Source organism: Bison bison, unplaced genomic scaffold (genome assembly GCF_000754665.1).
Source record: "Bison bison bison isolate TAMUID 2011002044 unplaced genomic scaffold, Bison_UMD1.0 scf7180017864382, whole genome shotgun sequence".
NCBI classification, from domain to species: domain Eukaryota; kingdom Metazoa; phylum Chordata; class Mammalia; order Artiodactyla; family Bovidae; genus Bison; species Bison bison.
In genome coordinates, this window is record NW_011494954.1 from 4,782,613 (window position 1) to 4,806,146 (window position 23,534).

Here is a 23,534-nt window from a genome sequence, read left to right on the forward strand (position 1 = left end):
CTTCACCTTGCTTTTCAGTCAAGTCTGCCACCACTTTAATCCATCTGTGTGCACTTCGTCCTGTACTAGCATTACTGGGCTCTTTCTCACGTCAGAGCCTCGGTCCCCTCCCTTCCATCTGGCTCTAACTTCTACTCTCCCTTTAGACCCAGCTCAAATGTCTTCTTCTTCCTGAAACTGTTATCTGCCTCTCCAGGCCCAAGTTCTGTGCCTCCAAATACTTGAAACATTTTGTAAATCCTATTATTACATTTACAACCATGCTGTGGGTACAAAGTTTCATGCGTCTCTTTTCCTCTCTGAATACCCAGCACTAAGCACCCAACATTTGGACATTGGAGACACCCCATGAATGTCTGTGGACTCTGGCAAGGACCTGGATGGAACAGCGCCAATTCTCTGCTGGTAGAATCCATGGCAGTGGCTCCTGGGAAGGTTCTCGAGACGGGGTTGGAGCCCAGAGAAGGGACTGCCCTGAGTTGGTTAAAACAAAGCCTGGCCATGATGAAAGCAACCAGAGAAAGACAATTAAGACTGTGTTCAGAAGAGAACAAAGGTCTGGCGTTCTCTTCCGCCTGCTGTTCTGGGGGGAGACAAGCCTGCAGTGAGCACAACTCTTTTCAACAGGGCCACAGGGGTGCAGAGAACGCTGGGCAGAATCAAAAGCTCTTTGTGGGAATCTAGTGAAAGCCTGCTGATCAGAAGGGTGGCGGAGGGTAGAAAGAAGATTCTTTCAGGCAGAGTCATAAGGAATGAATTTCTTAAGTCTCTCAGAGACAGACGGGAGATTTATGCCTCATTTGCCAAGCGGGAGGACAGACCCTCAGGGTTCCTCTAAGTCACTCATTCTCTCCTTCATGCATCTTCCTTTCTCCGGGACCAGTGGGCAGGAGAGACGGTTGTCTCCAGGTCCAGGTTGCTAGGAGCACTCGAGCAGGGCAGGTCCAGACTGAATGCGAGGAAGCTACAGACTCAGAACTGAGAAGGAAACTCAGCTGAGGTGGGGCCTTGACCAAAGGGGCCAGGCATCCAGGACCGGGGAAATCCCAAAGCTTTTCTATGTTTCAAAGAATTCTCAGTGTAACAGAGAGAGAAAGGGAAATGAGTGGGAAATGAAATATCTATTTTGAAGAAGGCCAGAATAGATATTTTTCCTAAAGAGACATACAGATGGCCAACAGACACTTGAAAACATGCTCAGTGTCACAGATCATCAGGGAATGCAAATCAAGACCACAGTGAGATATCACCTCACACCTGTCAGAATGGCTATTGTCAAAAAGACAAAAAATAACATATTGGTGAGGATGCAGAGAAAACAGAACCCCTGTGCACTGTTGATGGGAATATGAATTGCTACACACACTGTGGAAAATAATATGGATGTATGGATGTTCCTAAAAAATTAAAAACAGAGCTACCACATGATTCTGCATAACCCAAAGGGAAAAAAAACACTAATGGGAAAACATATATGCACCACTATTCACAATAATCAAGATATGGGAACAGCCTAAACATTCATCAGTAGATGAATAGACAAAGACGACGGGTACATATACACAGTGGAATACCACTCAGCCACAAAAAGAACGACAACATAGATGGATCTAGAGGATACTGTGCTAAGTGAAATAAGTCATGACAGAGACAAAGAGAACAAAGGGAAAATAGACTCACAGACAGAGAAAAGATGGGTGGTTGCCAGAAGCGGGGGAAGGGGGATTGGTGGGCTTGGGAGAAATCGGTGAAGGAGATTAAGAGGTCTCTGCTTAAAACAGTTCAGCAATCTCTCATACTAGAAACAAAAGCCTAAATGAGTGTGTTTATTTACTGCATATTTAGTAGTAACCAAACTAAATGAGAAATAAACTAGTTGAATAAATTAGATAATATGTTAATATGGAATGTTAGTAACTATTAAAAAAAACCATTTCTGCAACATGTATTGACTTCCAGATGCTTCAGACATGTGTACAGGATGGTACTATTTTCATGAAATCAGAACTTTCCACCATAGAAGAAGTATGTGTTGATTAATGTCAGAAGGAGGGAGAGGGAGAGGGGCGGCAAGGGGAGGGAGTTCACTTCTTATTGGTAGATGTAGAGAAGTAAAGAAATAAAAAGCAAAACATAATAAATACAAAGATGGAGAGAGAAATGGTGTTTATGAGAGCACACAGGAGGGACAATTAATGTATATTTTGAGTTTCTCTGGTGGCTCAGATGGTAAAGAACCTGCCTACAATGCAGGGGACCCGGGTTTGATCCCTGGGTTGGGAAGATCCCCTGGAGAAGGGAATGGCAACCCATTCCAGTATTCTTGCCTGGAGAATCCCATGGACGGAGGAGTCCACAGGGTCACAAAAAGTCCGACACAACTCAAGGACTAATATTTCACTTTCGTTGTTAGTTTAAACAGTATGCAGTATGTAAGAAAACATGGTTGCTATCAATAAGAGCAGAAAGTCATGAAATTAGAACAGGTTTAGACTGAAATAGCAACAGCATCAGATGAAAAGAATCAGCTAAGGTAAAAATACAGAAAAACACATGAGAATTAAAATCAATGTTGGTAGCTGGAAAGAAGGAGCAATGGAGTAGAAAATTGAGTTGGGTAACGTGGAAGACAACTTTGGGATTTTTCCTAGAAAGTAGACAGAAAAAAATTGAAAATAATGGAGTGGCTTATAGATAGAAAACTGAGCTGTCTAGTCCAGAAGTCACTGTTGCTACTGAGCCCTTGGAATGTGGCTACCGCAAAATGAGCTGTGTTGCAAGTGTGAAGTACACACCAGATTTCAAAGGCCTGATAAAAAGTGTCACTTGTTTCCTTTTCCTTTTAAAATTATGGCTATTAGAAAATTTAAAATTACACATGTGGCTCACATTAAATTTCTATCGGGTGGCACTGGAAGAAGAGATCTGTGTGTACTTGAGAAAAACAAGAGAGAGTGGTACATAAAAAATACTTACAGAAAACATTCTTGAGTTAAAACAAAATTATCATGCCATTGAGGATCAGTGAAAATCAGACCTATATCTGGACACAAGTTTTGAATTATGTGGAAACACATTAAAACATTTCTTTAAAGATACAAGTTGAAAAAGTTTACTTTCAAATTTGTTTTGGCCTTTTCTCCACAACACTAAATGGTTGAAAACAATTGATAGAGAAATATTATGACCTAAATTTGATAGATAAATATTATGACCTAAATTTTAGATCTAGTGAAATGGTATTTGATGTATAAAACCACCATAGCGACACTCCTAGACAGTCATAGAGAGATTGAACTAAAAATTAGTTCAAATTATTTTAGCCAATTGAAAGAAGAATTCAAATGAAGGATTCAAGCACAGAGAATTCAGAGTACACAAGTAATTTGGGGTTTTCCTTGCCTCGTATTAGACTCCAGTCAAGAATCCAATTGATTTAGGGCTATCAAATGGACTGTTATATCCAAGGGGTAAAACTTGATCCAATGCAGCCTTCTGCTTCCACTCCTTTCATGGAAGTTCCAGCAATGGCATTTCTCATTCTTTATCCCTCAGTTCACAGGAAGTCTCCTGCCAGGTTGGATGACTACCCAGAACAATAAATGCATACAGCTATATTTCAGGACTTACTAAAAATGGCTAAACTATTTATGAAGTTGGGACATTTTAGCAGAAGAGCTGCAGAACGAATAACTTATTTTCTCCTTTATAAATGCCAAGTTGCCAAGGAAGTGGATTTTCTGCATCTGTTAAGTGCCTGTTTAATGAGTCACTGGCCTCTCTTTTTATTTTCTAAATTGATTAAGACTAATAAATAACCCAGGAACAGATATCATCTATTGTCAGGACTGCTTTCTCTAGGGCTGGGGGACGTTTCTGGGCTTATGATGCCAGGAGCAAAAAGCATATTAAAAATGAAGAAACAAGAATGTAAGAAAATACATTAAAATGTTTTCTTTGTTTATCAATTTTTTCTTTGGGTGGAATAATTCCGGGTTATTTTTATCTTTATGCTCTTAAATTTTCTAGTTTCTTTTTTAAAAGCAGCTGTATCCTTAGCAAAAGGAGAGGTTTTAAATATCAATTTATACACTTTTGTACATGCCACTTGAATAAGCTATTTCTAGAATTTCTCCCAGTTTACAAGATCTTTTCTTCTGGGAATTTCTTGTTTCCCACCCAATTTTCAGGGACAAGCACCAGGCCATCAGGCAACCATAGTTTTATTAGTCTGATCTTAATTCAAATGCTACCTCCTTAGAGACTTTTCACCTGTAACAACCCACTCTGTTTTGTTTTTTCATAGAGCTAATCCTATCAGCAATTGTTTTCTTGTCTACTGCTCTTTTTTCAGTGAGGGATTTTTAGTGCTGTGTCTCCAGCACCAAGAATCTGACATGAAGTGTGCACTCAATAAACAGCTACCGAACAGATGAAAAAGCCCCATGTGACCCCACCTGCCCGGCCAGAGCTGGTAGGCCCAGGGGCCAGAGAAAGCACGGCCAGCCAGAATAATTCTCTCTGGAATTTGGCCCTGTTGTGGGAACATGAACGTGGAAGCTGTATGTTTGCCATATTCTAGCTTCTGGACCAGAGAAAGAGAAAAATCAGGATGGGAGAGAGAAGAAGGGGAAGACAGCCGTGAGGAGCAGAAGGGAGCCTGGTCCCAGAGGCTCCCTGGACCCGTTTCAGCCCTGGTTCACATCACCTTACAAGTAAGCTCCATGTTTCATGTTAGGCCAGCTGTTATCTACAATCTCATGAATATACCTGTGGTCAGCATCATGCTTTAAAAATTCATAGCAAAAAGATATGAAGGAAACAATCAGGACTGTTTGCCTCTGAGTTATGGGACTACCTACTTTTTTGTGTTTTCTAAAACAGAAAAGTATGCATGACTACAAATATATATATGTTTTTTTTTTTTTCCTGAGAAGCATAGAGTGATAGACCTAGGGTATTCCAGGAGATCCCATTCTGTCCATTCATTTTATTCTGCTGAAAGGTTTAGCAGTGAAATGACTCACCAAGTTCCCAAAGTGAATACACACCTCAGCGACTCTGGCTTTCTTACACTCAAACCAGGGAGCCTCTGGACAGTTACTATGTCATTCACTTTAAAATGCTATATGCATCCTAAGTCACTTCAGTTGTGTCTGACTATTTGTGACCCCATGGACTGTAGCCCACCAGGCTCCTCTGTCCATGGGATTCTCCAGGCAAGAATACTGGAGTGGGTCCTCTGTCCATGGGATCCTCCAGGCAAGAATACTGGAGTGGGTCCTCTGTCCATGGGATCCTCCAGGCAAGAATACTGGAGTGGGTTGCCGTTTCCTTCTCCAGGGGATCTTTCCGACCCAGTGATCAATCTTCAGTCTTTTATGTCTCCTGCACTGGCAGTCAGGTTCTTTACCACTATTGCCACCTGGGAAGCCCATCAAAATGATTCATTTCAATTATTTTTTCAATTATAAATTCTCTAACTCAAGGTGAAAAAAGCTTTCTCTTATGGGTCAACTCTAGTGAGTTGGGTGAGACTGTACTGCTGTGTCGATAAAGTTTTTTTTTAAAGATTTTTTGATGTGGACCATTTTTAAAGTCTATTGAATTTATCACAATATTGCTTCTGTTTTATGTTTTGGGTTTTTGGCTGCGAGCCATGTGGGATCTTAGTTTCCCGACCAAAGATTGAACCTGCACCTCCTGCATAGGCTGACAAGATTCCTTTTTTTTTTTTTTAAACTTAATCCTTTTCCATCTTTTTGTTTATCTATGTATTTTTGGCTGTGCTGGGTCTTTGTTGCTGTGCAGGCTTTTTTCTAGTTGTGGTGAGTGGGGGCTACTTTAGTTGTGGTCCTTGGGCTTTTTCATTGTGGTGGCTTCTCGTGCTGGGAGCATGGGCTTGAGGGCTCTTCAGCTTCAGAACCTGCAGCTCCTGGCTTCTAGGACACAGGCTCAATAGTTGTGGTGAACGGGCTTAGCTGCTTGCTCCAGGGCATGTGGGATCTTCCCGGATCCCTCGAACCTGTGTCTCCTGCATTGGCAGGTGGATTCTTTATCACTGAGTCGCCTGCAGGGAAGCTCTGCAGGCAGATTCTTAACGACTGGGCTGCCAGGGAAGTCCCTGATAAAATTTCTAAGGCAACATCCAGAACGGATAGGAAAGAAGAACCACAATTGCCTAGTGATGTCTACTTTGAGTGCAAGGAGGAAGGGAGTGACATGGACGAAAGTTCTAATTCTTTCTTAGATGCAGCAGAAAGCTGACTTTATTAGAGGGGAAAACGGAAGGTCAGAGGATCCATTTGGATCACATATGCTTCTACCCCTTGGTTTATGTTACAAGAAGTTCTAACTTTTACATCATTATATCATGATGGCATAACAAAGAATAAGGCAGTGGCTCTATAAACTTGGTTTTGTTTTGTTTTTTACTTTTGTTTGAAATTCCATTGCACTTTTCCAGATAGTTGGTGGCAAAAAGGACTGACTATCATTAGGCAGTGGGCTTCCCCGATGGCTCAGGAGGCCAAGAATCCCCCTGCAATGCAGGAGACACAGGGAATTTGGCTTCTGTTCCTAAGTCGGAAGATCCCCTGGAGTGGGAAATGGCAACCCGCTCCTGTATTCTTGCCTGAAAAATCCCAAGGACAGAACCTGGCAGGCTACCAAGCTGGACATGACCAAGCACACACACACACATCATCAGGCAGTAAAGGTGTCAGGGGGTGGATGGAGAGTAAGCATAAGTGGGTAACACAGGTTAGAGGGAAGGGTTTTTGGAGGGTGGTCTTTTTCTGGGCTGGACTGTTTCTGTGGCTCTAATTCCTAAAGAAATCTCACTGAGCCACTACTGAATGGTCTCACTTGAATCTCGAAGTTCATTCACCACCCCCACATAGTTTAAGAAAACTCCCTACATGATCCAGGAGCCCACCTGGAGGTTAGCAGTCCTGCTGTGGGCTCAATTACCAATGAGACAGGGAGGGGGTACTAAGACTCCAAAGAGCATCACATGAACAAGATGCAGGCTATCACTTGAGATCAGGAGCTGATCAAAGTGGTGCTCAGAGACCAGGCAAGAGCCCAGAAGGCCAGAAAACACAAAAGGCCAGAGGCTTTCACCTTCTCCAATACAGACCAAGCCAGCCGGCTCCCTCACTGCTTCTCCAATCCCCACCTGAGCTGCTGGCAAGCCCCATGGGGCACCTACAAGCCAGTCTCCCATCCCTGGGTCCCTGGGCTGGCACGAGGCTACCCTGCACTGACTCTGCTCCAGGTGGCGGAGGAAGCCTGTTCCTCTTGGCAGCTACATGGGGAGGACAGCCCGGGGCCGGGGAAGGGATGAAAGGACTTCCTCCAAGAGGCCCTAGGAGAGACCTGAGGGCTGGAGCCCACACTGCTCTGGAGTCAGAACTTGGAGTGGTTTTAAATATTTGCCAATGGTTCGTATACGTTACCTCACCACAGATCCAGCTGCCAACATCTCCAAAATGTGGGGGAAGCTGAAGAGCTGAGCCACATGCTACAGGAAGCTCCCTTCCCCACTAACTTAACTGTTTCTAAGGAGGATCCCAGAGATCAGCTGTATTGGAGAACTCGGTTAGCCCTGTGTCCACGTGCCAATCATGTGTGAGCATGTAGTACTTAGGCTAGAAAGATACAGGAGAGAGATAAAAGGGCTTTCCTGACTCTGAAAGTGGCTAAAGTCTTAATTCAGGATTTTCTCACCTCTGTAAATCTTGAAAGAGGAAGAAACCCTCTTCTCTCTGGATAATTTCCATCTGTGTTCCAGGTGGCATGAGGGTGGAAATCATGAATCCTGGAAAGACCTTTGTCACCCAAATTATTAAGACCCTGCCCTTTTATGATATACTTTTTATTTGCTTGTTTAAAGATCTGGGTCTTTGTTTTATGTGGCAACTAAAGCTACACGAGGGGTTTTCCTGATAGCTCAGTTGGTAAAGAACCCGCTTGCAAGGCAGGAGACCCCAGTTTGATTCCTGGGTCGGGAAGATCCCCTGGAGAAGAGATAGGCTACCCTCTCCAGTATTCTTGGGCTTCCCTTGTGGCTCAGCTGGTAAAGAATCTGCCTTCAATGTGGGAGGCCTGGTTTTGATCCCTGGGTTGGGAAGATCCCATGGAGAAGGGAAAGGTTACCCACTCCAGTATTCTGGCCTGGAGAATTCCATGGACTGTATAGTCACGGCATTGACTATACTGTGATGGACTATACAGTCCATGGGGTCACAAAGAGTCGGACATGACTAAGTGACTTTCACTTTCAAGGCTACATGAAGCACAGCAAACAGGATTCATCTTGCACATTAAGTCCTAGTAACTGGAAGGAGCTGCCTGTTGTGCTATGCTAACATCTCAAGACCAAGTCAAGGTCTTGAGGGAAAAACAACGATGGCTTAGCAGTGGCTGCTGTGGGTGAAAAAGGTGGGGGTGGTGTCTCTCATGTCACATGCGGGACATCTCTGAGTTAAATCCTGGGACACCTCTCAGATACTAAACAGGGTTAAGTTCTTAAGGGTCTGGAAAATGGACAATTAACTGGCTCAGAAGATAAGATTTCATTATCAATGGTTTTCCCCAAGGAATCAATCATGTAGCTCCCTCCAAGATACATTATTGATCGAAGATGTTTCCTTTTAACTCCCTGGGAAAAGCAGATAGTAGCTGTCTACTCTCTCTCCTCTGTGTTGGGTTCTGAGGGTTTGGTTCCTGGATCCATCCCACCTCCCGGTGGTCTCCTGGCCTAATCTTCTTGGGATCCATTCCCCACTAAGCTGATGGAGTGAGCTGTCAAAGTGGAAACCCTGACTATGTCTGTTCCCTTCAGTAGCTCCCAGGACAGGTTCACCTTGATCTGGTCCCTGCTTGCCTCTCCACACCCACTTCTCTATCTTTTTCTTGGCACTTTATGTCACAGCCAAGCTCCTTCTGTGTGAAGTGCTCTGCTCCCCTCACAGCACCCCCACTTCGGGCTCAGCTTATTTCTTCTCTGGTGACCTTCCTCTGTCTTCCTTTAGATCAGGTTAAAGGGCCCTCAGAACTTACTCTCTGCTCATTTTCACTCCATATTGTGATCACTGATTTGTCTGTCTCCCCTACTAAACCCTGGCTTCCTGGGTGGCTCAGTGGTAAAGAATTTGCCTGCAAGGCAGGAGCCATAGGAGACATGGGTTTGATTCCTGAGTCGGGAAGATCCTCTGGAGGAGGGCATGGCAACCCATTCCAATATTCTTGCCTGGAGAATCCTGTGGACAGAGGAGCCTTGTGATCTACAGTCTATGGGGTTGCAAAGAGTTGGACGTGACTGAAATGACTTAGCACGCATGCACACCTACTAAACCCTAGGCTCTAGCAGGCAAGGACTACATCTTATTACCTGCATCCAAACCATCAGGGCAATGGATGGCCCGTAGGAAGTGCTTGGTACATATATATTAAATGAGTGAATGAATAAAGATTGGGTAGCTTTCCCAAATTCATGAACTTTACAGTGACTCAGCATGGATTATTGCTCCTGATCATTGAGCTGACCACCCATTGCCTCACTGTTTCACCTCATCTGCTCTCCTGGCCCCATATGCTGCTTCTCCTAGTAACACTAGTTATTGCAAGAAACTGAGTCAGCCAAGTGTCAGTGAGGAACTATGCCAAAATTTAGACATTCAAAGTTGTTGAATTTTAGGTCTAGATGAGACCTTTTGGATTCTCCTGTGTAGCTGAGGTCTGAAAGTCAGAACTAATGCCTTATCCCTCGTCCTGTCCTCCCTCCCTCCTTCTTGGAAAATGAAGCAACTGTATTGGCTTCTGTAAACACTGTATGACCAGCTTTTCATGATCCATATGATGATTGATACAAAAAGTGAAGAGCATAAGGGACCTACATGCTGGCCCCAATTGTGCAGCTGTATGCAGTTCACGGATGTGAGAGCTGGACAAGAAAAAAGGCTGAGTGCTGAAGAGTTGATGCCTTCAAATTGTGGTGTTGGAGAAGGTTCTTGAGAGTCCCGTGGAAGGCAAGGAGATCAAACCAGTCAATTCTAAAGGAAATCAGTCCTGAATATTCATTGGAAGGACTGATGTTGAAGCTGAAGCTCCAGTACTTTGGCCACCTGATGCAAAGAGCTGATTCATTGGAAAAGACCCTGATGCTGGGAAAGATTGAAGGGAGGAGGACAAGGGCATGACAGAGGATGAGATGGTTGGATGGCATCTTTGACTCAATGGACATGAGTTTGAGCAAACTCCGGGAGGCAGTGAAGGACAGGGAGGCCTGGTGTGCTGCAGTCCATGGGGTTGCAAAGAGTCAGACACGACTGAGCGACTGAACAACAACAACAACAATGCAGTTCTAATTCCAAAATCCCTAAACCTGAAATTTCCTACTTTTTTTCTTTGTTTTTGAAAAAAAAAAAAAAAGTGGATAGTTGGCTCATTTTGGGGGTCCGTGAGGGGACTTACCTTATGTAGCTGTGTTTTTGTCTCATAGTAGGCGACCACAGGGATGGAGGCCCGGTAGTAGGTCTCAAGGCGCTTGGCGATGGTGGTGGTGTTGTCATCTGCCTGTGGGCTGTTCCGGCTCCTCTGGAGAAGGCGGTTGGTCATGGTGTCTGCTGAGCAGTCCATACAGATCACCAGGTGTGGGTCTCCAATCTGGGGATGGGAGAGGGCGGCACAACATGGTCAGGAATTCTACCCTGCAAGGTTCTGGAAAGGCCTGGGCACGCTAGTTCTTTCCTGCCTTGACCTTCTGCTTTCTCTTGAGGTTCCAGGCCTACAATGTGACACAGCTGGGACAGGATATCACAGCTCCTCACTTCCAGGTCAGCAACTTTCCACAGAACCGCCCTCAGCTTTTAGGTCACCTCGTGTAATGGAGGGATTGCGTAGAATGCTGCCCAGTGCAGTCATAATCTGTCCTCCACAGCAGGGGGAGGGCTGTGTGTGTGTAGTACTTCCTGCTGTCAGCCTTTCCTGATTTACGAAGGCAAGTTAATCACCTCTTCCTTTGTCCACCATTATGTCTTATACCAGCCACCAAGAGCACAGTACGGCTGCGTCTTGTACTATGTGGAGGTCAGTAGAGCATAATGGTTGAGCATACGAAGGTTGGAGTCAGGCTGCTTAGGGTCAAATTCTGGTGTAATGACTTGTCTCCAAGATGGTCTTCATTGGTTCCTTGCCTCAACATACTTTAAGCTCTTCCCACATTGAGACATGGTGACTATTCTTCTACCTGCTTGAATCTGAGCTGGACTGTTATATATTTTGACAGAATATAGTGAAAATGATGTCACCTAATTTTGGAAGCAAGATCATAAGAAGTTTTGCAGTTCCTGCCTGGTCAACCACCATCTAAGATTTCCAATGATGCTCACTGATAAGCTGGGAGGAAGCACAAGCTAGCCTCTTCGAGAGGCCATGTGGACAGAGATGCCTGAGCAGTCCTTGGCTGATGCAGATATCCCAGCCCCTGCTCCAGACCTGTCTACTTGGTCTTACCCCCCATCCGACTGCAACAGAATAATGGATCCCATCAACCCCCAGAAACCTATTAGAGAAAATAACAAATTAAGTTACTAACTGTGTCTCTCAACTTCTCTGCACCCCAACTTTCTCATTTGTATGATGAGGATGATCACAGAATTGCTGTAAGAATTAGGTGGCTAAGTGGTGAAGCACCACCTGCCAAGCAGAAGATGCAGCTTTGATTCCTGGGTCAGGAAGATCCCCTGCAGAAGGAAATGGCAACCCACTCCAGTATTCTTGCCTGGAGAATTCCATGCACAGAAGAGCCTGGGAGTCCATGGGGTCTCAAAGAGTTTGACATGACAGTGACTAAATGGCAGCAGCAATGCAAGTAGATTGCTTAGGATAGAGCAAACTGTAAGTATCAGCTGCTATGCTTATTGGAGTCCCAGGTGGCTCAGTGGTCAAGAATCTGCTTGCCAGTATAGGACACACAGGAGAAGTGACTTGATTCCTCAGTTGGGAAGATCCCCTGGCAGAGGAAATAGCTACCTACTTCAGTATTCTTGCAGACAAAATTCCATGAACAGAGGAGCCTGGCAGGCTACAGTCCATGGGGTTGCAAAAGAGTCAGACACAACTGAGCGACTTAGCATGCACTATGCTTACCCATAGTAAGCATATGGAGAAGGCTATGGCACCCCACTCCAGTACTTTTGCCTAGAAAATCCCATGGACAGAGGAGCCTGGTAGGCTGCAGTCCATGGGGTCGCTAGAGTCAGACACGAGTGAGCGACTTTCACTTTTCACTTTCATGCATTGGAGAAGGAAATGGCAACCCACTCCAGTGTTCTTGCCTGGAGAATCCCAGGGTCGGGGGAGCCTGGTGGGCTGCCGTCTATGGGGTCGCAAGAGTCAGACACGAGTGAGCGACTTTCACTTTTCACTTTCATGCATTGGAGAAGGAAATGGCAACCCACTCCAGTGTTCTTGCCTGGAGAATCCCAGGGTCGGGGGAGCCTGGTGGGCTGCCGTCTATGGGGTCGCACAGAGTCAGACACGACTGAAGTGACTTAGCAGCAGCAGCATGCTTACCCATATGAGCTACAATCTCTGTGTTCAGGGGTTAGGAATGCTCAGCTCCTGGCCCCAAGGCCAAGGAAGAAATGGATAGACAAGAAAGTGAAGCGATGAGCTCTACCACGCTTCTAAGAGGTTGACTGCACAAGGACAGTAGCTAGAAGCAGCCCACAGGGCCAAAGGGTAGGGCTTGGAGGTGGTTGGGGTGGGGGGCGGTGGTGCAGAGGGAGTGTGCAGAATGACTGAGGCATGGGTATATCCAGCCTTATCCAGTAGGTAATAAATAAATTTGTTCCTGAATGAATGATAGTGATATGATCAATAGCATGACTCTCCCCATCTCCCCATCCTTCTTAAAGTCTTCTTTTGCTTCTGATGCCTCTGGAAGACACCAACCTTGTCTCCACTACCAGTCCCAACTCTGGATCAAAAGGAACTGTTGCTCCCTTCCGATCTGGCAATGTAAATGAAGTCTTACTGCTCTATCATGGAAAGCCCTGGGAGGGATGGGAACAAAGTCAGGGTAGGGGAGTACTTCAGGACAACACACACAGTTATAAGTTGTCTGTGTTGTTCCATGATTTATCTTCCCACTCTGAAGGAAATACTTTAAGGAACAGAGTAGAAAAGTTCTCCAAAATCTAAAAGGGTGAAATAAACCTCTGGGACATGTCATCTAATTTTTCTGACTTTATTAATTGGAAGAAAAAAAAGAGCATTTGAGCAGTATGAAAGCTGGGTGAAAGTTTAGAAGACAATGACCTGTGTCCACCAGCAGAGGGCAAGCTTGAGAGGCAGGCTAGGGTTTAGTTACAGCGTTTGGCTTTTGGAACAGTTTCTGGCTGGGGTTGCGTTTGGAAACTAGGCTATTTTTCTTATTGTGGGGGTTTTCAGGCACTCGTGGGGACACAAAAGACAATTCCGGGACTCATTTAGGTACAAACAGAGATTATGTGTGTCTGAACAGGATCTGACGATAAATAAGTGCAGGACAGAGGTTGATTCCACGCAGAAAGTATGGGTCGTGGACCAGCAGCTCAGGTTTCACCTGGGAGCTTGTTAGAAATGCAGAGGCTCAGGCACCACTCCTGACCTGCTGACCCTGCATTTTAAGAAGATCCCCAGGTGATTCTTCACAAAATAAGACCTTGAGAAGCTGCTCCACCAAGCCATTTCCTCCTGCTAAGCCTGGGGTTAGACCTGACCTGTCTCTCCTGGAGTCAGCACTCTCTTCTTACATAAAAAGCTATCAAGCAATCATTCTATTTGAAAACGGCCTGTATAGATTTTAAGTTTTAGAAGTTTTAAGTGAAGTGAAAGTCGCTCAGTTGTGTCCGACTTTGCGACCCCACGAACTATACCGTCCATGGAATTCTCCATGCCAGGATACTGGAGTGGGTAGCCTTTCCCTTCTCCAGGGGATCTTCCTGACCCAGGAATTGAACCAGGGTCTCCTGCATTGCAGGCGTATTCTTTACCAACTGATTTATCAGGGAAGCCCTAGAAGTTTTAGGTTTATGTGAAAATTGAGCAGATAATAGAGAGAGTTACTATATATCTTTCCCCATCCCTGGTTTCCCCTATTATGTCTTTTAGTTCAGTTCAGTTCAGTTCAGCCACTCAGTCATGTCTGACTCTTTGCGGCCCCATGGACTGCAGCATGCCAGGCTCTCCTGTCCATCACCAACTCCTGAAGCCTACTCAAACTCCTTCAGGGGATCTTCTGGACCCAGGGATTGAACCTGTGTCTTCTACATCTCCTGCAATAGCAGGAGGGATGATGTCCCAATGAAACAATACTGAAATGTTAACTGAAGTCCATAGTTGACACTAAGGTTCATTCTTTGTGTTGTGTATTCTATGGGTTTTAACAACTGCATAATGTCATTATCCAACATTATAGTAATGATATTTAATAGTTCCACCCTTCTAAAAATCTTCTGGGCTCTTTCTATTTAATTCCTCCCTCCGACTTCCCTGGTGGCTCAGACGGTAAAGCGTCTGTCTGCAATGTGGGAGACCCGGGTTCGATTCCTGGGTTGGGAAGATCCCCTGGAGAAGGAAATGGCAATCCACTCCAGTACTCTTGCCTGGAAAATCCCATGGATGGAGGATCCTGATAGGCTACAATCCATGGGGTCCCAAAGAGTCGGATACGACTGAGCGACTTCACTTTCACTTTCTTTCACTTTCTCTCTCCTCCCTAACCCTGCAACTACTGATGATCTTAGTGTTCTATAGAATTGACTTTCCCAGAATATCACATTGTTGAACTTATACAGTGTACAGCCTTTTCAGGCTGGCTTCTTTCACTTAGCAATGTGCATTTAAGTTTCCTCCATGTCCTTTCATGGTTTCAGAGCTCATTTCTTCCACTGATGCTTTTAATGCCTGAAAGTTTTTGAAAGATTTGAATGAAACACCACTTAATTATTTTTCAGAATGCTTTGGTATATTCCTTTAGAAAGTTCCTTGGAGTAGCTCTGCCTCTTTTACCCTGGACCATGGTTAGTCTCTAACATCCCATGGGTGGGAGGGCAGAGAACTCAGCCCTTGTCTGGATGAACCATAGAGACTTATGGACAACTCCATGTCCCCAGTGCCCACTCCCCTGTTGGCTCCCTGGAATTCTGCCCCAGCAGCATGGCTTTCTTCATGGTCTTTGGGTATTCAGGAGACCCTTATTAGAGCACACATGCCCTTGAAAAGGCATTGAGATGTGTAAGAACATTTCGGCAGCTGACATATTGTGCCGTCCCGCTAACAGGGGAGGAAATGGAGCCCTACATAGGTCAACTTGCCCAAGATCACTGAGGACTAGTTAGTGACAGTTTTGAGTCTGCTGTGTGTAACTCCAAAAGCTTGGTGACTTCACCCTAGTGTAGGGTGCCAGAGACTTCAGAATGGGACTCAAGCCAGGTGCCTGGTGGGCTGAATGGAGCCGGGAGAGGAGGTGGGGTGGGAAAAGAAGTGGACAGTGTCAGAGGCCATTTCATTTTATTTATAAACTTGCTCGTGCTGTCTCTAGGGCTCTAATTGGGATCAGCACTCACCCTGACTGAGAGCAGCCCACCAGGATGAGGATGTCAGCTGACTTGTGATGATAATTTCGGCAGGTGGAGCATGAAGAGGCATTTACACTCCCTTCTCTGCCAGGGAATGGCAACCTACTCCAGTATCCCTTCCTGGAGAATCCCTTGAACAGAGGGGCCTGATGAGCTATAGTCCATGGGGTTGCAAAGAGTTGGACACGACTGAGCGACTAACACTTTCATTTTCAGGGCTTCCCTGGTGACTCAGATGGTAAAGAATCCACCTGCAATGTGGGAGACCTGGGGTTTGATCCCCGGGTCGGGAAGATACCCTGGAGAAGGGAATGGCAACCCACTCCAGTTTTCTTGCCTGGGAAATCCCATGGACAGAGGAGCCTGGCAGGCTACAGTCCATGGGGTCTCTAAGGGTTGGACACAACTAAGCGACTAAGCACACATAAACAGAATCACTGACTCTATAGAGGAATAGTGTTATGAGACAGTTAAGAGCAGTCAGGCAGAGGGATATACTATCATTATCCACACATCCAGGAAACTCATCTTTGTAGTCAGGCTAAGGGCAGAATTTCAGCTAAGAACCTCCTGGGGGGAAAGGAAAGAGATAACCCGTGCATTTACTTCTGTTAATATGTGTTTAGTTCGGCTGCTGTAGAGTAAATGTTGAGTTAACATAGGAAAGCACTACAGGGAGTCAGGCTGAGTACACACTCTCCTTGAGATGATAATAATCTATAAAGTGGGGATAATAATATCTCTTGAACATAATTGTAAAGATTAATATAATGATATAGGCAAAGCATATAGTTCAGTTCCTGGCACATTTTAAGTGCTCAAAAAATAACAGCTATTATTTAGATAGCTATGTATTCTGTATGACTTTAACTGCATGAGAATAGGTAGAACCAAGGCAGGAAGAAGAGACAACAGGTTATTTCTGGGTGGTTAGTTAGTCTTTGTTTTACATTTTCCTGTATTGTCTCATATCTATATAATTTCTATTTCTATAGTCAGAAAAAATACATATAATTTTGGAAAAAAATGGTAACAATTTATTGAACACCATATGCAGGCATATACATATGTAAGGCACATTTCAAGGATTTGATCCAATCTTCCCAGAAAGCACTGAAGCTATTTTCCTGTTTTTAATTGAACTATAGTTGACATATAATATTATGTTAAATTTCAGGTGTACTGCATGGTGATTTAATGTTCATATACATTATGAAGTGATTACCATAGGGTTACTGTCTGTCCTCATACAAAGTTATTACAGTATTGCTGACCATATTCTCTATGTTGAATATTACATTCATGTGACTTATTTATTATATAGCTGGGGGTTTATATAATCTTTACCTATTGCTTATTTTGCCCATTCCCCCCACTCCTTACCTTCTGGAAACCTCCCATTGATTCTCTGTATCTATGAGTTTATTTTTGTTTCATTTTGTTTGTTTGTGTGTTTTGATTTCACACATAAGTGATATCATACAGTATTTGTCTTTCTCTGTCTGACTTATTTAGAATAATAATCCTCTAGATGTATGTATGTTGTTGCAAATGGCAAGATATATATTTTTTGGTAATGGTTGGAGGTATTTATTTTCTTTTTTAAAAACAATTTTAGTTGTGTATCTATTTTTGGCTGATCTGGGTTTTTATGGTTGCGCGGGCTTTTCTCTGGTTGTGGTTGAGTGGAGGCTCCTCTCTAGTTCGGGGCGCGGGCTTCTCGTTGCAGTGGTTTCTTCTGTTGCAGACTGTGAGCTCTAGAGCTCACAGGCGTCAGTAGTTGCAGCGCTGGGCTCTAGAGCGCAGGCTCGGTAGCCATGGTGCAGGGGCTTCGTTGCTTTGTGGCAGTGGACCTTCCCAGACGGCAGATCAAACCTGCGTCTCCTGCACTGGCAGGCAGATTCTTCACTACTGAGCCAGCAGGGAAGCCCAGCTATTTTCAATCTATATTTTATAGAGGAGGAAATTGAACTATGTATAGTTAAATGACTTGTCATGGACATATGAAGCCAGGCTCTGAATACAGGTCTGCGAACACAAAGTCACTATAACCAGGAGTTCACAAATGTGGTGAGAGATGGGGATGGTGGTTAGAAACCCCAGCTCCTCATATTACCTCTCTTTCTCTTTCACACACATGCACGCACACACACACATACACACACACAGACAACCTTCCCTTATGCTTTGCTGGATACTAAAGGCACAGATATTTAACTCATTGCGCGTAAAACCAGGCTTGGGAATAGAAGATAGGGTGATAATAGAGGAATCACATACAGACTTAGCCGTAAGCTACGGACATGAGTTAGCATTTGGCCTTTAGTAGTGTCATAGCCAAGCAGATCCTCAAAGGACCTGCCTTTCAGAGCAATAACCTACAGGCATGCAAAAGCATCAGCCTGACTAACTAAACTGGATTTTTTTCAGCAACAGATGGTCCCAAGCATCAGGCACATCAGTCTCTGGGATATAGAGGGGCTGCTGAGATGTTTGTGGGTTGGGAAACCATCCACAGGCCTGAATGGGCTTCAAACAGAGTTGCAGGCCTGACAGGTACACACGGAACACTCACTGTGCTCCCAACCAGGCTGATTACTCTGAATCTCTGGGGTGAAATTGTTCATCTGTGTTTGTCCTTGCCAAATTTCAAATGAGTTGCTTGCCGGTAATTTGGAGGGTGCTGCACAAATGATGGGGTCCCTTCAGGGCATAAGTGAATCAACAGCGGCTCATTCTGTGTTCGTAGCATCTTTGTTCATCTGGTCAGATTTAAAGCAGGTGTTTGTTTTGGAGGGCGGCATGTGTTCTCTTCCCATGAGCTGATTTGATATTAGAATCTTCTAAATTCCTGTACCCAGGGACAAATCAAGATCATGCTTGATCTTGGTGAATTTGTGCCGGCAGAATGTGGAAGACTGTCTTCATTGACATCTCACTTGAAGGTTGTCGGCCAGGGCACTTGCATATTTTAGCAATGGCTAGATGAATTTTAGCATTGATTGAAACTACCGACTTATCACGTTGGTGACTCTTTCTCACTCCTAAGTTCTAGTTAGGACTGTCAGTGTCTCTCCTCTGACACTTTCTAAAACCTGTCTGAATGGGGCCCACAGTGGGGAAGGAAGTTTTGCTTTACATCAGGAAGACTGTATGGATGATTTGAGTTCTTACCAGTTAGAAAAGTTAGGAGAATAAAGTAAGAAAAGAAAGGAGAATAAAGAACATAATTTTGTTGTTTGCACACAGTAGTTGACAAAAAAGATGCTTATTTTTACCCTACATCTTATTTATCACACTTGGCCATTTGGAGGTTTCAGAAGAAAAGTCTACTACCACTGAGAGCAATTAAAAAGAAGACATTGAAAAGGATGTTTTCCCCAGCATTTCCGAGCAAGTTCATGACCTGTCCTGACCCTCCTGAAGACCCTGCTAGGACTTTTGGACCTTAAGTTCACAGGCAAGGTCAAGGGTGAAATATCCTGGTGGGGTGCAGCCATCTTGAAGCCTGAACCTCAATCAACATTGCTGATGGGTGGCCTTTAGCACTCATCCCCCCTCCCCCCTTTTAAGGTTTTGCTCCCTTGTGTTTTAATGTTTACAAAACGGCCAATCCCCACTCAGCAGGGAGCCCCTCATGGGCCCAATCACACCTTCTTCTTTTCTGGATTTCTCCTCACCCCTTGGATTTACACAGGCCCTAATTCTGAAGTGGTGCAGGAAAGATGTCTTTATTCCTGTTATTCAGAGAGTATTCCCAGGAGACTTGTTCACAGCCTAGATGCTGGCTGCTGCTGCTAAGTCGCTTCAGTCGTGTCCGACTCTGTGCAACCCCATAGACAGCAGCCCACCAGGCTCCCCATCCCTGGGATTCTCCAGGCAAGAACACTGGAGTGCGTTGCCATTTCCTTCTCCAACGCATGAAAGTGAAAAGTGAAAGTGAAGTCGTTCAGTTGTGTCTGACTCCTAGCGACCCCATGGACTGCAGCCTACCAGGTCCCTCTGTCCATGAGATTTTCCAGGCAAGAGTACTGGAGTGGGTTGCCATGGCCTTCTCTGAGATGCTGGCTAGATCAGAACAAACAAAAAATGTAAGACAGTCCACAGAAGACTTAATATTGTTCAGATGTTAAGATCTCAATACTGCCAAAGTGATCTATAGGTTTAACACAATCTCTATCAAAGTTCCAAAGGCTCGTTTTTTTTTTTTTTTTTTTTTTTACAGAAATAGAGATAATTTTGCCCTAAAATTCTTGTGGAATCTCAAGGGACCCTGAAGAGCCAAAGCAATCTTGAAAATAACGAAGTTGGAGGGCTCACATTTCTTGATTTAAAACCTCATTACAAAGCCACAGTAGTCAAAATAGTGTGGTACTGGCATAAAGTCAGTAATTTAGATCAATGGAATATAACAGAGAGGTCAGAAATAAACTCTCGCATATATGGTCAAATGATTGTTGACAAGGGTACCAAGACCATTCAGTGGCGAAAAAAGTCTTTTCAAACAATGATGTTGGGACAATTGTTTATCTACATTCAAAGAATGGAGTCAGGATCCTTATGTTATACCATATACAAAACTTAGGTCAAAATGGATTACAGTGCTAAATGTAAGAGTAAAAACTACAAAATTCTTAGAAGAAAAAATAGGGGGAAATCTTCATGACACTGGATTTGGCAATAATTTCTTGGACACGGCACCAAAAGCACAGGAGACAAAAGCAAAAATAAGATAAATTGGTTTATATAAAAATTATAAACTTCTGTGCATTAAAGGACACAATCAACAGAGTGAAAAGGCAACCATCAGCTCAACAACAAAACCCAAACAACCCAGTTAAAAAATAGGAAAAAGACTTAAATAGACATTCTTCAAAGAAGACATATTAATATAAATGGCCAATGAGCACATGAAAAGAGGCTCAGCTTCATTAATCATTAGGAAAATGCAAACCAAAATTACAATGACACCCATTAGGATGGTAACTGTGAAAAAAACAGACAATGTGTGTTGGTGAGGATGTGGAGAAACTGAAACTCTTGTACACCGTTTGTGGGAATGTAAAATGGTGTAGCCACTATGGCTGACAGTATGTATGTGTATGTATTGATTCCTCAAAAAATTAAAAATAGAATTAGCATATGATCCAGCAATTTCACTTCCGTGTATATACCCCAAAGAGTTGAAAGCAGAGTCTTGAAGAGCTATTTGTATACCCACATTCATAGCAACATTAATTACCACATCCCCAAAGCGGAAGTAACCCAAGTAGTCATCAATGAATGAATGGATAAACAAAATATTATTCCTCCTGAAAAGGAAGGAAATTTTAACATATGCTACAACACGAATGAAACTTGAGGACATTATGCTAAGTGAAAAATAAGCCAGTGACAGAAGGACAAATGTGTGGGATTCCATGTATGTGAGGTACATGTAGTAGCCATTTCATAAAGACAGAGAGTGAACAGTGGTTTCCAGGGACTGAGAGGACAGGGAAGTGGGGAGTTACTATTCAAAGAGTGTAGAGCTTCCGTTTTGCAAGATGGTAAAAGTTCTAGAGATTGGTTGCACGACAGTACAAATACACTTCACGTGTCTGAAGTAGACACTTAACATTGGTTAAGATGGTAAATTTGATGTTCTATAAATATGCAGAACATGGTAAAATATTACTGTGATTTAAAAAACACTAGAAGAATCCTCCCAATTCCATTTTGTAAAAAAAATAAAAGTAAAGTTAGTCACTCAGCTGTGTCCCACTCTTTGCAATCCCATGGACTGTAGTCCACCAGGCTCCTCTGCCCATGGAATTTTCCAGGCAAGAATACTGGAGTGGGTTGCCATGACCTTCTCCAGGGGATCTTCCTGATGCAGGGATTGAACCTGGGTCTCCTGCATTGCAGGCAGATTCTTTACCATCTGAGCCACCAAAAAAACCTGAAATGATCCTCCTAACATCATTTTGCAAAAAAGTGGTTAATTATATCAAAGTCTGAGCTCTTAAAGTAGTTTGGTGGGAAAAAGCTCATTAGAATTCTGGTGTGTGAATTCCAATGAACTACCTGGAACTGCCACAGGCCCAGGCTTTGCACACAAATCTGTTTCTCCCTGCTCACTCCTATCTTGACAAAGGCTGCTGAGCTGAGAGGAAGAAAGTCAGCCCCGGGGGTCAGGGCCACACTTGCCAACTAGGACAGGAAAGTTTTTCTCTGATTCTGATTGCAAGTAAGAAATGCAAGGGAGGGTTAGCAATTGTCCTTTAAGTATTTAGATGCCATCTAAGGAAATTAAAACAGAGGCTCAAAAGGTTACAGTAACCCCTAGGAGACACAAAGTACAATTCCTCTCAATCAACGCTGAAGTTAGAGGTAGATGGAGATGGGCCCCCAAACCTTAGTCCTCCCGGTAGCTGCTACTTACCAATGAGTAGACGCTTACTAGCTGTTTGACTGTGGGCAAGTCACTTAACCTCTCTGGGCTTGATTCATCACCTTTACCATGAAGAAATACCCCTTTCTCTATCTAAAAGGTAATTAAAATGTATCAAAGGAAATTATATAATAAAATATTTTTAAAACTAGTCTAAAGAAATCTCTATATAAATATTCATTCTTGTAGGCTCTGGAGTCTTTAACAAACGGGGACAGTTATTTCCCTCTTGTTTGCACAAGAGGGACAAATTAGAGATAATGTGTGTAAAGCGTGTAGCACAGGACTCAGCCCAGAGTAGGTTCTATAAATGATAGGAGCAATATTTTTCACTTACTGCTATTCTCCTGTGAGTGGCCTCCCAGTGAAGGGGGTAGGCCTTGGGCATATATCTGATTTTGCCTGTCCAGGATCTGTTCTCCCTTCCATCTTCTTAGAGCATCTTATTTGTCTTCAGGTAATTCCCTTCCCTTTCTCATTCTGTGTGGTTCAGGTGTGGTACCCATTTTCCCTCCTTTTCTTCCATCTTTGCCCTGGTCCTCCAGGCTGAACCAGGATATCCCTGGATAATCCACAGTGATTAGTTCAGTGACAGGCCCAGGACCTGATTATCCAGGATAATGATACAAAACCCTGGGTTCTTTTTTTTTTTTTTGCTGGACCCACTGGAGAATAGAAACATGTTTGTGATATCACTTAGATGATAGAATATGATTCGAACAGGAAGAAAATGAGGCCAATGCAAAGAAAGAAAATCCAAGAAATGGACAAAGTCAGATGACTGACAAACAAATTTGAACACATGAATCCACTAAAGTGTGAACTACCCTTGGAGGTTTTAGTTACTTGAACAATAAATCCACCACAGCATCCCCACCCTCCACGCCCACCCCCGCCCCCCCCCTTTTTTGCTGAATTTCTTCCATTTATAATAGAAAGTTTTATGAATAGAATTGACAGACTTTGCCTTTATTCCCTCAGCTTCCACGATATCCCCTATTTGTCTTCTGGGATGATCCCCATAGCAGCACTCACCCTACGTCCAAACTCTTCTCCTTGCTTCACTTCCCGAGGATAGCCATCAATCAGGAAGCCCTTGGTGTTGCTGAGGCTGGCCACCATGGCCTCCTTCAGGAGTTCCAGAATGATGCCCTGGAGCAGAGGGAGAGCGGTCAGGACCCAGACTTTTCCACAGAGCAGCACTGGAGTTACCAAAGGTCTCCCAACCATCCCATCATGGCAAGGGGGAGAAATGGACTAGTTAGATTAACAGTGGATGGCAATATCCTGTATTTCATCAACTATAAATCTCAACCCCCCACCACCCAATTTTAATGTCTATGGAACTGGTAGGTATTTTACAATCAGTATTGGGTCAAAGTCTGTTGATGTTTTTTCTTACTGGTAAATTTTAATGGTTAAAGTTTTGGGGGTTGCCTAAAAATAATGGTATCTTAAATTAGGTGAAA

The 23,534-nt window shown here is 43.9% G+C and overlaps 1 protein-coding gene across 2 annotated transcripts in view; it reads right to left on the reverse strand.

Moving 5' to 3' along the window:
• AK5 (adenylate kinase 5) overlaps positions 1-23,534 on the reverse strand; it is a 263,180-nt gene that overhangs the window by 8,721 nt on the left and 230,925 nt on the right. For both annotated transcript variants that reach the window (XM_010857602.1, XM_010857603.1), the window contains exons 12-13: positions 23,101-23,217; positions 10,480-10,671 (exon numbers count right to left, since the gene is read on the reverse strand). In XM_010857602.1, coding sequence (XP_010855904.1) covers positions 10,480-10,671; positions 23,101-23,217 — 309 coding nt within the window. The remainder of the gene's footprint in view (positions 1-10,479; positions 10,672-23,100; positions 23,218-23,534) is intronic.